General features: G+C 42.3%; 2 protein-coding genes across 2 annotated transcripts; both read left to right on the forward strand.

Moving 5' to 3' along the window:
- Positions 1-2,503: 2,503 nt before the first annotated feature.
- On the forward strand, positions 2,504-4,224 carry LOC128688144 (uncharacterized). The gene is made up of 2 exons (XM_053775852.2): positions 2,504-2,836; positions 3,514-4,224. The coding sequence occupies exons 1-2, from the start codon at positions 2,504-2,506 to the stop codon at positions 4,063-4,065; spliced, it is 885 nt and encodes a 294-aa protein (XP_053631827.2). The 3' UTR covers positions 4,066-4,224.
- Positions 4,225-4,356: 132 nt separating this feature from the next.
- Positions 4,357-14,666, forward strand: LOC128688383 (uncharacterized). Its single transcript, XM_053776223.2, has 2 exons — positions 4,357-5,498; positions 13,900-14,666. Exons 1-2 carry the CDS (start codon positions 5,274-5,276, stop codon positions 14,527-14,529), a joined length of 855 nt encoding a protein of 284 aa, XP_053632198.2. The 5' UTR covers positions 4,357-5,273; the 3' UTR covers positions 14,530-14,666.
- The last annotated feature ends 845 nt before the right edge of the window (positions 14,667-15,511 follow it).

Genomic DNA, 15,511 nt, shown 5'->3' on the forward strand with positions numbered 1-15,511 from the left:
CTGTACATTTTCTAGGTCGACAATTTCACCTGCCTTGAAAGGTGCTGTTAGTGTGCAGCAATATTCCAGCCTAGATAGAACAAGTGACCTGAAGAGTGTCATCATGGGCTTGGCCTCCCTAGTTTTGAAGGTTCTCATTATCCATCCTGTCATTTTTCTAGCAGATGCGATTTGTACAATGTTATGGTCCTTGAAGGTGAGATCCTCCGACATGATCACTCCCAGGTCTTTGACGTTGGTGTTTCGCTCTATTTTGTGGCCAGAATTTGTTTTGTACTCTGATGAAGATTTAATTTCCTCATGTTTACCATATCTGAGTATTGAAATTTCTCATCGTTGAACTTCATATTGTTTTCTGCAGCCCACTGAAAGATTTGGTTGATGTCCGCCTGGAGCCTTGCAGTGTCTGCAATGGAAGACACTGTCATGCAGATTCGGGTGTCATCTGCAAAGGAAGACACGGTGCTGTGGCTGACATCCTTGTCTATGTCGGATATGAGGATGAGGAACAAGATGGGAGCGAGTACTGTGCCTTGTGGAACAGAGCTTTTCACCGTAGCTGCCTCGGACTTTACTCTGTTAACGACTACTCTCTGTGTTCTGTTAGTGAGGAAATTATAGATCCATCGACCGACTTTTCCTGTTATTCCTTTAGCACGCATTTTGTGCGCTATTACGCCATGGTCACACTTGTCGAAGGCTTTTGCAAAGTCTGTATATATTACATCTGCATTCTTTTTGTCTTCTAGTGCATTTAGGACCTTGTCGTAGTGATCCAATAGTTGAGACAGACAGGAGCGACCTGTTCTAAACCCATGTTGCCCTGGGTTGTGTAACTGATGGGTTTCTAGATGGGTGGTGATCTTGCTTCTTAGGACCCTTTCAAAGATTTTTATGATATGGGATGTTAGTGCTATTGGTCTGTAGTTCTTTGCTGTTGCTTTACTGCCCCCTTTGTGGAGTGGGGCTATGTCTGTTGTTTTTAGTAACTGTGGGACGACCCCCGTGTCCATGCTTCCACTTAACAAACTGAACTGCTTGTTATACTTGTTACTCTTAAGATTGTGTGAACTACGGTCGCACACAGTGTGACTTTAACTGTTACTCTCTTGTTACTGGTAGACTAAGGCTAGACTATATTTCTGACAGTGCGGTTGGTATGGAGATGTCAGTTACAAAGACAGAGACAGGGTCATATACTAAATAAAGAAAGAACTGTGTGAATAAACTACGAGTTGTGTGAATAAAGCAAGAATTGTGTATATAAAGGAAAATTATGTGATTAAAGCAAAAATTTTGTGAATAAAGCAAGAATTGTGACTCGGTTGGTAACGCACTCAGCTCACAAACTAAGTGTCCGTGGTTCGATCCCCGATACGGGTGGAAACATTGGGCGTTCCCTTACACCTGCTGTCCCTGTTCACCTAGCAGCAAGTAGGTACCTGTGTGTTAGCTAATTGGTGTGGGTAGCATTCTGGGGGACAAGTTTAACCTAAGTTGCCCGAAATGGTCTACATAACCAGAGGCTTTCTATATATTACGTCATTGATGTCAAAACTGCATAATGTATTTGTAGAAATAAAGATTATTATTATTATTATTATTATTATTATTATTATTATTATTCTATATAGATTAATTTTGTCAGTGATGAAATAAACTATACTACAAATTAATGATAAATTGAGAAATTATTATTGTTATTATTATTATTTTAAGGAGAGAAAGAGATGGAGGAAAATTGAGTACCAAAAATAGCCGAACGTCACCATCGAGACCTAAACGATCGTGTACGGTGCCCGTGAGTCACACAACACTTACACATGCATCCACGTTATCACGTATATACGGTAAATTTGGTGAAGATATACGCAAGCGTCTAGGATAACACGTCACAAATCTTGTTCACGCACGTAGGGTCACTTCCAGTTCCTGCCACCACCAGTCTTGCCGTCGAGGTTATGCAACTTGCAAATTCGTCAAGTTCATTCGTTGTTGATTATTTCTTTATATACAAATGTCAAGATGATATAGGTAAGCAAAGATTCATTTTGTAATTGGTACACCGTGTGTAATAACTCCGTGTTACGTCTGGCAGCTCTGTGAAGCAGTACTGGGTACATACGTCTGGCAGCTCTGTGAAGACCATGTCTGTCAGCGTGAGACTGTACTTTAGCAAGAAACGTTCAGGTGTAGTAATAGTGTTAACCTTTACGATAATTCATAAAACTTTTCTTATACTTAAATTAACACTCAAGATAATTTGTTATACAGAAATAAGATCAAATTTGTCATTATCACAATATTATACGACACTGCTTCCGACAGTAAACGTTTTCTAACCCAGAGCCACAACATGATGCAACAAAGGTGCAATATATATACTGTGTCCTGCCCTCGGTCAACCATTCCTCGCTCTACCGTGCAGCAGTACACTTGAGCTTACAACTATTTCCACAGCTGTTATAGATACTAGAAGATTGTATTTACTCATTGTGTGAACATGGATGATCATTCAATGTTCTCGGAATTGGCTTCATATTACGACGCGTGTGGAACTAAAGGTGTGGCCCAGGAAACATTTATTGCTAATGACCCTTATTTCGGCATTAGTTTGGCCCCAGCCATGACGGAGGAACAGTACCTTGATCCACGGTCGACGGTGATGGAACAGGCTACCTCTTATGATACCCTAGGAGGCTTGTCCCCGGACCTGGAGGAGATGATCAACGGAATACTGCCGGAAAAAGACCTTCCTGTAGGAGAAATGGATCTATCAGTTGCCAACATCAACCAGGATTTGAACGCCATGTCTCTGTGGTCAGATGACTCCCTGGTAGGTCTTGCTTTATCTTACCTGAAATTAGAGATATTATTATTATTATTATTATTATTATTATTATTATTATTATTATTATTATTATTATTATTAGATTCCTTTAGAAGGGACTTTAAAGTGTTTGGGAAATAGATGGTTATTAGGTTTGATCCAAGGAAGGGTTGAATAACTCTAATTCCTTGGCTGAATTCTCTTCACCAGCATAAAGACACCCTCTTGAAGGGGGTAACTAAGAGACGGGTGAGAACGAGGTAGACCAATATAAACGTTTTGAAGCGAGTGTGTTCGACACAGTAGGACTGAGTGAAAGATAGAAAACTTGGGAATGGAAGGGGCTGACTTACGAATTATAAAAATATCTACTGTAGAAGGGACCCACATTAGAAATGAGTTTTAATAATTGGCTTTGATGAATTATCGTAAGAAAGCTCCATAATGTTTCACTTATGTGCCCACAATATTCACGTATTTAATGAGACCAATATAACAGTTTAAAAAAATTGTCTTTATAAGTACCTGAAATTTTAAAATGATTTAAAGCTTAGTTTTTACTTAACCTCAGGACAGTTTGCACAAGCAGGTGCAGAGTGAACCAAATTAACTTATGAGATCAATGTTTTTTTCAACACATCGTATACCTTGTAAAAAACAGCCGTATTATATTTTACTTACAGGATCTAGATAACATGGACCCTAACGAAATGCTGAGTGGAGGTGGTGTGACCGATTTTCCTGGGGGGCTGACGCCATTAAAGCCACAAGAAGAGACCCGCATGAGAAATAAGGATAGGAAAAGTTCCAGGCGGACTCGCAACGAACCACAGGTGCCCACCTGTTCCCTGGTGCTGCCAAATATGCAGTGCCCCTACCCACCACCAGAAGAGTTGGGGGTAGCCAGCCCTGCTTATTCCCAGAGCGACAGTACCAGCGGGGATGAGGGCTCCAAACCCCGCCAGAGACGAGCCCGGGTACAATACAACACACTGACAGAAGAAGAGAAGTACCAGCGAATCCGAGACCTCAACAACGAGGCTTCGCGGCAGTATCGAATAAGAAACCGCCAACAGTTATCTAAGCTGCAGCAACAGCTGGAGAAGCTGCAGGAGAGGAACCAGGTGCTGCAACACAAGCATACAGGTCTCGAGCAACTCAGGAACCAGATACGAGACTATACAAACGGAATACTCCGGAAACACATGTCGAGCACTCAGCCCAGTCAATACTGAGCTCTCTCCAGATAGATGACAGCTCAAGTATTAAGGAATACAAATTTATTAACTACATTTTCTCAGCGATACTCGTCTTTCTGCCTGTTCAAAGAATGTTTATACGTACCTTTAATATAATTTATATTTATACGTTTTTAATATATATTTTAGATCATTTATATGTGTTTATGCATACCTGAGGTTACCAAGAACTGAAATCAAGATTATAAACCAACAGAAAGTTATAACCATGGACCAGAAACTTAAACATTAATAATGAAACAATTATACGTGTTCGATGAAGGTAATTTCCAAGGTGCCTCTCTCTTCAAGGGAGGTTCCTTGACGCTGGTGAGGGGCTGTTGATCTAGGGAATTGGATCTGTGCCCCGGTTCCCTGAATTGTGTGGATACCTTCCATCCCCCCCACATGCGCTGTAAAATCCAACGGGTTTAGCGCTCTCCGTGATAATTATAATCCAAGGTGCCTCAAGGAAGGCAATTGAGGAGCTTTTAATCCAAGGAACTAAATTTAGCTTCTCTTTCCTTGGATCGAACCTGAATGTCTCCCATTCCCCAAGCGCTATGATTTCAGCAGGATTAGCGCTTCCTTCTGATTAAAAAAAATAATGTGGTATAAACTGAAGACATAATGAAGAGCTGGCCATAAGATATTTCCCTCCCGGTATCGCTTGGAAGTACTTCCTCACTCGAGGAAGGTGATGCAAAATAAAAATGATAACACTCATCACCAAACCTTATTAAGATAAGGTGAAGCTGTCTAAGATGGGGTGGACTGAGGTAAGGATTCATTAGCGCAGAATTTCGAGGGCACCCCTAAGAGGTGTGAAAACAAAATTTTTTATCTCGTATTTGTCTTCAAAGAATCATTCATAACAGCTAGCAGATGGAAATGTAAACGTGATGCAACATGTGGGAGTCTGAGAGGGCCGAGTGTGAGTGTGGTGCACGGTAACCCGCGCACCAGTGTTGTGGAGGCAGCCAGAGGGGTAACACACACCACTTAGCTCCTTCACACTATACCACGGGGGAGGCCCTTCTCACTCTCGCTTTCAGCACCACCTGCGAGGTTATCACCTTTAAAATTACTCAGTGTAAATTTAACTTCTGCTCAATCTGTGATGTTAAGAAACGAAACATTGACTAGAAATTTGGCAAAAATATCTTATAGTGTTGTGTTAGAAAGACCTTGCAGACGTCATAAGCATGATCTCACCTGGCGACAGTGACATTGTGAGCCAGGAATGGGAAAACCACCAGCAAGATGGAGCAGGGGTTATCCTGGGTCAGGTGGGCAGGGAGATCACACACACAACCTTAAACAATCTTATAAATAATGTGATGCCACACACGGTCTTGGACTCCTCCGTCACATCCTCACTACAACTGGACCTGCAGATAGCCGCCTCCTGGTCACATGATCACCATCAGGTTAGTAATATTTTGACATTTATTCAGGTTTTATTGAATAGTTTGGACCAGCGTAGCAAGGTTGAGTGTATTATCGGCACAACCTGAGAAGCCGAGAGAAACTTCAGGAAGGCAGTGTGGCGGGAAACAATCTTGCTGCAGCAAATCAGTGCGCATGTGTACGATCTCTCTCTCTCTCTCTCTCTCTCTCTCACATACTCAGGGCTCGTGAATTAAATGGTAGCGATTCGGCTTACATCTGAGGCACCCGGGTTCAATGCCAGCACTGGTGGAAACGTTAGACAGGTTTCTTTTCACCTCTTGCCCCTGTGCTCTAGTAGCAAGTACATGAGTAAATTATTCAGGTACATGTGCACATAAGAACAAATATTATATCTAGTAACATGTGTAAATTACTTAGGACCACCCCATATTTCGACTGGGGTCCTTATTTCCATTGGGTATTTGGGTGTTAGTTGACTGTTGTGGGTCGCATCCTGGGAAGAAGACCAAAGGACCCAAGTGGTCATCCTGAGCTGCTAAGCTCTCTGAGCTAATAATGGTTATCCTGAGAGTTACAAACCCTCAGGGTTAATAGTGATTATCCTGAGTTATTAACCCAGTACAAAGTACAGTCTTAGTAAAAGAAAAGTCCAATTAATTGAAGTGAAATACGGGTTGGAGTATTCTATAATCTAAGGTGGGAATAAAATAAACTCATAAAATCCTGCGGTTTTAAAAGTATTGCTGTGTGGTAGGCCTACGAAAGTTAGCAGGGGTAAATCAGGGCAAACATAACACGAATACCTCCAGAAAGACTGCTAGTGGTGAAGCTGGGATCTGGCGACAACGATGAAGAAGCAGCGAAGAGTAACATTCTTATGAAATCAAAATTATCTGGCAGGTGTTTTAAAATCAGAACAGTGAAGAAAAACCACGATGAGCGAGCAATGCGAGGTTGGATGATACAGCCTGAATACACCAATAAAAGGAAGACATACATAGGTTCTAGTTGAAAGAGAGGTGGGAGGATAAGATAAAATAAGATTTTTTGTTCAGGATAACCCCCCCCCCAAATCAAGTGCATCATCAGGGGCTGTCTTATCTACATTAGGGCCCTTTAATGTTGTTCTCTAGGATGCGACTCGCATCAGTCACTTAACACCCAGATACCTACTTAGTACTAGGTAAACAGGGACAACTGTCATGTGGATTCGATAACGTGGATGGGGTAAAAACACTCACGTATAATTATAATGGAAAGTATGGGAAGCACCATCAGCCACCCTGCCCCTCTCTGCTCTCTATTTCAGACTGACCCACCACTGCCTAGAGGGTGAGCGGTGTTCAAAAACATGCTATGGTCAGCAGCAACGTGAATAACAGTCAGTGATTCACACAGACAGTTGGTAGTGAGTCATCTACTGGCAACTGGTTACTGGTAACTGGTACTACTGAGAGCTCGGCGACGCTAACGTATGTTGTCCCGACACACAGCTAATACAAGCTAGAGACGGCAGGTGTATGGCTTGGGCTGATTCTATACAATGTCAAAGTACACAACAATTGAATATTATAACATAAGGAGAATATTGGAATGGAAGCTTACGTAATTGACTATAATGAAACTTACTGTAATGAAACTGTAATGCATTACAAGGTATGATATAGCACAACTCATAGAATGAAACTCAACATTGGGATTACACAGTAGAAGTGATAAAAAAAATTGGATCGATCGATCTGTATTCATGTGATCTACGGATTCTGAGGAAGAAATATATGCAAAGAAAGAAGTGTTTAACAGAAAGGCAGATTCAGTGCACTCAAATCTAGACTGTTAACTCTCAGAATTCGGAGAGAATGTGAACACACAAAAAAAATTCTTGAATATTAATAAGTTGATACTGTAATTATTCATCTATACAGGTTATTTACATTTAATCCCAACTCTGCTAGGGTGAGATTGACATATGCAGAATGGGTGTCATCTCTGGGAGGATCAAACTCTGTTGCACTGGCTAATTCATGCTGTATTTGAGGCAAATCAGAATTGGTAGTTACAAATGATACTTGAGGATTTATCAATACCTGTCGTGTATGTAGGGAATAACGACATTCAGGTTGATCATCTGACTGAGTCTCAGAGGTAGAGAGTACAGGATCAGGAGGATTGTCAGAGTCTGTCACATTAGTCTGGGTTGGAACATCATTATCATCACATACTAACTTCACATGATCTAAATGCGATTCTTTATACTGACCAGTACTCATTTCTCTAACCTTATACTTATTGCCAGTGATATGTTCAACTACTCGATAAGGACCAACAAACTTTTGATCAAGCTTAGGCATTGCAGACGTTTTGTTAAAGTTAGTCAGCATAACTCTCGAACCTACTTTGATTTTGGACGGCTTTGCTCGAGTGTTGTAAATTCTGCTGTTGATTTATGAAGTGGTTCACGGATTCTTCTAAAGATGCTTTGAGCTAAGCTGGTACGAGTTGCTATGAAATCATCAAAGTTGTAATTTGGTTTTGGATTAGAATATAGCAACTCATAAGGCAAGTGTTTATCTACAGCGTACAATACATAATGTGGAGTGTCACCTATAGAAACATCGTAAGCAGAATTTATAGCACACTGCACATCAGGTATAACTTCATCCCAAGTTTCACTGTTGGGATTGACAGTGGCTCTCAAGACAACAAGTACTTTCTTATTGGTTCCTTCCGCTAACCCATTGCTAGCAGGATGATGAGGAACAATGGTGGATTGAGAGATCTTGTACAAGGTACACAAATTTTCAAGAATCTCATTACAGAATTCACCTCCATTATCTGTTACTAGGGACTTAATATGGTAAGCCTGCAGATAATGCACAGTTGGATACACTTGGATTGGATTAGGACCATTAGCATTAACTTTATGTTGCATGCAGACACTGCATTTCTTAACATACTCAGAAATATCAGTTGCCATACGAGGCCAAAAGTATTTCAATCTGGCTTGTTTTACTGAACGATCCATACCAGGGTGCGCAACACATGGTACATCGTGAACTAGCTGTAAGGCTACATTCACTAGTGACTGTGGAATTACTAACTGGTATACCCTTCTGCTGTTCGATACAGTAATTCTTGGTTCATGACAAAGTCACTGATGGGTGCTGGTGGCTTCACAGTCAGAATAAGATCTTCCTGGAGCAGGAATCGAATCACACCAGACCACATGGGATCTGTTCACTGAGCATTCTTTACATCCTCGGCAGTAAATGGAGAGTCTGCAGTTACTATACTAACATGTCCCGATAAGGCATCTGCGACTACATTTGACTTGCCAGGTAAGTGTTCAAAGGTAGGATTGAACTCTTGGATAGTCAAGGTCCATCTCGCTAACCTTCCAGTAGGTTGTTTGTTCTGGAATAAAGGTATCAGTGGAGCGTAGTCTGTCAAGACATGAACAGAGTGCTGATAAATAATGTCTCAGAAGTGCTTTGAAGACCATACTATTGCTAAAGCTTCTTGCTCAGTTACTGTATAATTACGTTCAGCCTTCGTAAGGACTCAGCTAGCAAATGCAACTGCGTTGTACTTGCCATCAGTCTTCTGAGCTAGTACGGCACCTATGCCAATAGAACTAGCATCAGTTGTCAGATAGAAGGGCTTAGAAAAATCTGGAAATTTCAAAATTGGAGCAGATGTTAGCTTTTCTTTTAGAGTTTGGAATGCTCTTTCTTGATGGAAGGTCCAAATGAAAGGAGCATCTTTCTTAAGCAACTCAGTTAGAGGAGCAGCTATGGAAGAAAAATTGGCAATGAAAGATCTATAAAAACCTGCTAAGCCCACAAAGGATCTTACGGCATCAGCAGTTTTGGGAGTTGGAAAATTTAGTACTGCAGTTACTTTACTTTGGTCAGTCGTAACCCCTCTAGGAGTGACTACGTGACCAAGAAACTTAATTTCTGATCTGAAACCCCTGGAATGCGCCCTTGATCCTAGTACCTAAGAAGGATGGTGCTTGGCACCCAGTGATTGACTTTAGGAAGTTAAATGCGAAAACTATTCCAGATCACTTCCCACTTCCTGTACTTGGTGATCTTTTACGTAACATTGGAGATAAAGTCTTTTCGACCCTGGATTTGTTACAAGGGTTTTGGCAAGTCCCTCTTCACGAGGACAGCCAAGAGCTAACTGCATTCTCCACTCCTACAGGTCATTATCACTTCCTCCATATGGCCTTTGGATTACGATCCTCCCCTATCACGTTCTCAAGGCTCATGACTAATATCTTTAGAGGTCTCATAGGTAATGCACTTATGGTGTACTTAAACGACGTAATCGTCATGTCTAAAGACATGCACACACACTTGAAAAGACGATGTAGTACTTGGTAAGCTTGAAGAAGCCAATTTAAAGATCAAAATGTCTAAATGTCAATTTTTCAGATCAGAAATCATGTTTCTTGGTCACGTAGTCACTCTTAGAGGGGTTACGACTGACCAAAGTAACTGCAGTACTAAATTTTCCAACTCCCAAAACTGCTGATGCCATAAGATCCTTTGTGGGCTTAGCAGGTTTTTATAGATCTTTCATTGCCCATTGCCAATTTTTCTTCCATAGCTGTTCCTCTAACTGAGTTGCTTAAGATGCTCCTTTTGTTTGGACCTTCCGTCAAGAAAGAGCATTCCAAACTCTAAAAGAAAAGCTCTAAGGATATTAGTCATGAGCCTTGAGAACGTGATAGGGGAGGATTGTAATCCAAAGGCCATATGGAGGAAGTGATAATGACCTGTAGGAGTGGAGAATGCAGTTAGATCTTGGCTGTCCTCGTGAAGAGGGACTTGCCAAAACCCTTGTAAGAAGTCCAGGGTCGAAAAGACTGTTATCTCCAATGTTACATAAAAGATCACCCAGTATTACTGCTGGCCACACGTAGTCCAATGTATGAACCACAGCCTGGCTGATCTGGCACCGACTTTAAGAATCTGTCCAGCTCCCTCTTGAAGGCAGCCAGGGGCCTATTGGTAATTCCCCTTATACTTGGTGGGAGGCTGTTGATCAGTCTTAGTGTTTTCTCTTAGTGTACCAGTGGCACCCCTACTTTTCATTGGGGGTATTTTGCATCGCCTGCCCAGGCTTTTACTTTCCTAGGGAGTGATTTCTGTCTGCATATTCGGAGCCATTCCTTCTAGGATTTTCCAAGTGTATATTATGATATATCTCTCGGCTGCGCTTCCAAGCATTCCCAGTAGTTGAGGTGTTTGATGGAACTTACATGTGCGGTAAAGGTTCTCTGTACACTCTCTAGATCTGCAATTTCACCTGCTTTGAAGGGAGATGTTAACCCTTTACCGCAGTATTCCAGCCTAGAGAGAACAAGTGATTTGAAAAGGATCGTCACTGACTTGGCGTCTCTTGTTTTAAACGTTTTCATTATCCATACTATCATTTTCTTTGCAGTTGTGATTGTGGCACTGTTGTGATCCTTGAAAGTGAGATCCTCAGACATTACCATTCCCAGGTCCCTCACATTATTTTTCCTCTATGCTGTATGAACAGAGTTTGTAGTATACTATGTCCTAGTTATTGTCTTCTCCAGTTTTCCATAACGGAGTAGTTGGAATTTATCCTCATTGAACATCAGATTGTTTTCCGTTGCCCATTGGAAAACTTGGTTTATATCTTCTTGGAGGTTAACCATGCCCTCAACAGATGAGAGTCTCATGCAGATCCTAGTATCGACTGCAAAGGATGACACAGTGCTGTGGATTATATCCCTATATCTGATATGAGGATGAGGAACAGGATGAGGGCAAGTACTGTGCCTTGTGGAACAGAGCTTTTCACTATGGCAGCTTCCGGTTTAACTCTGTTAAATCGGTGCAAGCAAACACAAGAGAGAGAGGGGTGGGTTGATTGCATCTTCTTGGACTGCAAGAAGGCCTTTGACACAATTCCTCACAAGAGATTAGTGCAGAAGCTAGAGCATCAGGCGCATATAACAGGAAGGGCACTGCAATGGATCAGAGAATACCTGACAGGGAGGCAACAACGAGTCATGGTACGTAATGATGTATCACAGTGGGCACCTGTGACGAGCGGGGTCCCACAGGGGTCGGTCCTAGGACCAGTGCTATTTTTGGTATATGTGAACGACATGACGGAAGGGTTAGACTCAGAAGTGTCCCTGTTTGCAGATGATGTGAAGTTAATGAGGAGAATTAAATCTGATGAGGACCAGGCAGGACTTCAAAGAGACCTGGACAGACTGGACACCTGGTCCAGCAAATGGCTTCTCGAATTTAATCCTGCCAAATGCAAAGTCATGAAGATAGGGGAAGGGCACAGAAGACCACAGACAGAGTATAGGCTAGGTGGCCAAAGACTGCAAACCTCACTCAAGGAGAAAGATCTTGGGGTGAGTATAACACTGAGCATGTCTCCGGAAGCACACATCAATCAGATAACTGCTGCAGCATATGGGCGCCTGGCAAACCTGAGAACAGCATTCCGATACCTTAGTAAGGAATCATTCAAGACACTGTACACCGTGTATATCAGGCCCATACTGGAGTATGCAGCACCTGTTTGGAACCCGCACTTGATAAAGCACGTCAAGAAACTAGAGAAAGTACAAAGGTTTGCGACAAGGTTAGTTCCAGAGCTAAGGGGAATGTCCTATGAAGAAAGATTAAGGGAAATCGGCCTGACGACACTGGAGGACAGGAGGGTCAGGGGAGACATGATAACGACATATAAAATACTGCGTGGAATAGACAAGGTGGACAAAGACAGGATGTTCCAGGGAGGGGACACAGAAACAAGAGGCCACAATTGGAAGTTGAAGACACAAATGAGTCAGAGAGATAGGAAGTATTTCTTCAGTCATAGAGTTGTAAGGCAGTGGAATAGCCTAGAAAATGAGGTAGTGGAGGCAGGAACCATACACAGTTTTAAGACGAGGTTTGATAAAGCTCATGGAGCGGGGAGAGAGAGGGCCTAGTAGCAACCGGTGAAGAGGCGGGGCCAGGAGCTAGGACTCGACCCCTGCAACCACAAATAGGTGAGTACAAATAGGTGAGTACATGGGCCAGTAGGTCTGCTGCAGTGTTCTAATGTTATGTAAACATGCCCTACGCTTCACTCGTGCCGGGAAGCGATATCCCGTCCTTCAGTGTGAACTGTGGATAATGCCATGTGAGCCACAAACAAGACTTAATGCAGCTAATGATGAGATGTAAAGACATCGAAGAGACAAGATACACAAATTGAGGGTAGGTGTTAGTTTGAAGAGAATTTGAAGTTAGTAACTGGGGAATCAGATGAATATGTCTTACACGTCTTGAAGAAATGTTGAAAGCAGACCCTGAGAAAAAGAAAAAAGAAAGACTTAAAGAGTATCAGTGGACAGATTGGCAAACTGTAACTGGACACACACAGTGAGCCAGACACCAAGGACGCACCCCCCAAACCCAGCTAACAATGATACCAACTACCAGGCCCAGTCTAACCCTAGATGCCCCACCCAGACTTACTCATTCTTCACCGTACCGTTATCCACTCCCACTAAGCTCTTACTCCACATAACCATAGCCTTCCCTACCCCTATCAAACCCTCTTCACAAGTTAGTCTAACTTGAAATAATAGGCATCACACAGGCAAAACATACTGAAATAATAAATAATGCATCATTTATTATAAGAGTATAAGAGAGGAGTGGAACTGAGGATCAATTGTATATCTAAGATACTTGATAACCTAAATAGATGTGAGATCAAGAACTACATTTCAAGAAAACTACCAATTAGAGGATGGTAATACATAACCAACTACCCAGCAGACGAAGACCTGACCAGGAGTGTTAGGATGATAACATAATAAAAATATTGGAGAAAGCAGCAGCGTAACTAACAAAGTAGTAGTGGCCACTACTACTACTACTACTTCTACCACTACCTCTTCCTGCCTATATATACATGTCCTGCTATACTTCTCGTTAGTGTGACTTTGTAAATGGTCCAAGTCGGACCGAAACGTCGTCGTAAGCTCCTCTCTTCTATGTGCGGGTTATTTGTATATAGCAGAGTAACTATGTGGCCTAATGCCAAGCTACTGATCTTGGGTTATAAACATCAATATAAATTAAAAAAGAAAAAAGCCATCACTTCAAGCACACTAAATTTCCCCTAAAATAAGAATCCAGTGATTCTAAAATCCATGTGTAATCTATAAGACAGAACCCTAGGGCATACTATAAAAAATTGTATACGATAGACTACGAAAGTTTATTTAGGTACAGGTACACATAATTACAATTACACAAATTATCATACATAGTAACATATGTGCAAATTACCTAAGCTAATCTAAATTTACCCGCCTTGACTGTAATTAACATCTGTATATTTTCTCTTTTCCAGGAACTATGGAATGTAGTGGATGAATTATTAATGAATACAAGTGAGGAGAATGCTTCCGAAAATCTGGTGGGCGGTGGACCAGAGGGAGGAGCTACCTCTCCCGTCCAAAGTTCTCTTCCCTGCCCGTCACAACCACTACAAGAGTCTTTTAATGGTGAGTCAGTCGGTGGGGCTCCCTCTTCGGCCTACAGCCCCCATACCCGCTCATCACCACTGCTGCCGCAGGAGTCTAAAGAGCCATCAAGCTCACCCAGCACCCTCCGCCCTGAGTATCTGACTGCAGAGTCTCGATCTTCAGGGTGTTCCACCCCCAGGAGCCCTTGTGATGTTCCCCGCACCTACGTCTGTGTACCCGAAGACCTACCTCTGGCCACACCTCGTAACCACATTGGTTCTACCATTCCTGACGATTCACTAGTGATACCTTCACACCAAGGCCGCACTTCTGATCTGCTCAAAGCAACATCTCCGGGCTACAATTACAATTGCTCAACGACGCCAGATGACTTACTAGTGGCCCCACGTCCATTCCACACACGAAATTCTCCTATACCCACGAATCAGAACAACACTCAGGGATTTGCCCAGGCCGCCACACCTCCCACTGACCAGACATATTCTCCTCAGTAGTGGGGCCAATCGCTACATACTTTCCCATCCCATCCCGGTGGTTAAATACCGACAATATGAGTAGTACAAAATTAGAGGAAAACAATTCTTTATAAGACAAAGATTTCCACCTCCGTGGCTTGTCTTGCATTATATATATATATATATATATATATATATATATATATATATATATATATATATGTATATATATATATATATATTTTTTTTTTATTTTATTATCACACTGGCCGATTCCCACCAAGGCAGGGTGGCCCGAAAAAGAAAAACTTTCACCATCATTCACTCCATCACTGTCTTGCCAGAAGGGTGCTTTACACTACAGTTTTTAAACTGCAACATTAACACCCCTCCTTCAGAGTGCAGGCACTGTACTTCCCATCTCCAGGACTCAAGTCCGGCCTGCCGGTTTCCCTGAATCCCTTCATAAATGTTACTTTGCTCACACTCCAACAGCACGTCAAGTATTAAAAACCATTTGTCTCCATTCACTCCTATCAAACACGCTCACGCATGCCTGCTGGAAGTCCAAGCCCCTCGCACACAAAACCTCCTTTACCCCCTCCCTCCAACCCTTCCTAGGCCGACCCCTACCCCGCCTTCCTTCCACTACAGACTGATACACTCTTGAAGTTATTCTGTTTCGCTCCATTCTCTCTACATGTCCGAACCACCTCAACAACCCTTCCTCAGCCCTCTGGACAACAGTTTTGGTAATCCCGCACCTCCTCCTAACTTCCAAACTACGAATTCTCTGCATTATATTCACACCACACATTGCCCTCAGACATGACATCTCCACTGCCTCCAGCCTTCTCCTCGCTGCAACATTCATCACCCATGCTTCACACCCATATAAGAGCGTTGGTAAAACTATACTCATACATTCCCCTCTTTGCCTCCAAGGACAAAGTTCTCTGTCTCCACAGACTCCTAAGTGCACCACTCACTCTTTTTCCCTCATCAATTCTATGATTCACCT

The sequence above is a fragment of the Cherax quadricarinatus genome, chromosome 19 (assembly GCF_038502225.1).
Source record: "Cherax quadricarinatus isolate ZL_2023a chromosome 19, ASM3850222v1, whole genome shotgun sequence".
In the NCBI taxonomy this organism is placed as follows: domain Eukaryota; kingdom Metazoa; phylum Arthropoda; class Malacostraca; order Decapoda; family Parastacidae; genus Cherax; species Cherax quadricarinatus.

Coding starts and splice junctions, on each gene's coding strand:
- LOC128688144 (XM_053775852.2), top strand. CDS start 2,504: ATGGATGATCATTCAATGTTCTCGGAATTGGCTTCATATTACGACGCG. Junction 2,837..3,513: donor TGTGGTCAGATGACTCCCTG/GTAGGTCTTGCT, acceptor TTTTACTTACAG/GATCTAGATAACATGGACCC.
- LOC128688383 (XM_053776223.2), top strand. CDS start 5,274: ATGATCTCACCTGGCGACAGTGACATTGTGAGCCAGGAATGGGAAAAC. Junction 5,499..13,899: donor GGTCACATGATCACCATCAG/GTTAGTAATATT, acceptor TCTCTTTTCCAG/GAACTATGGAATGTAGTGGA.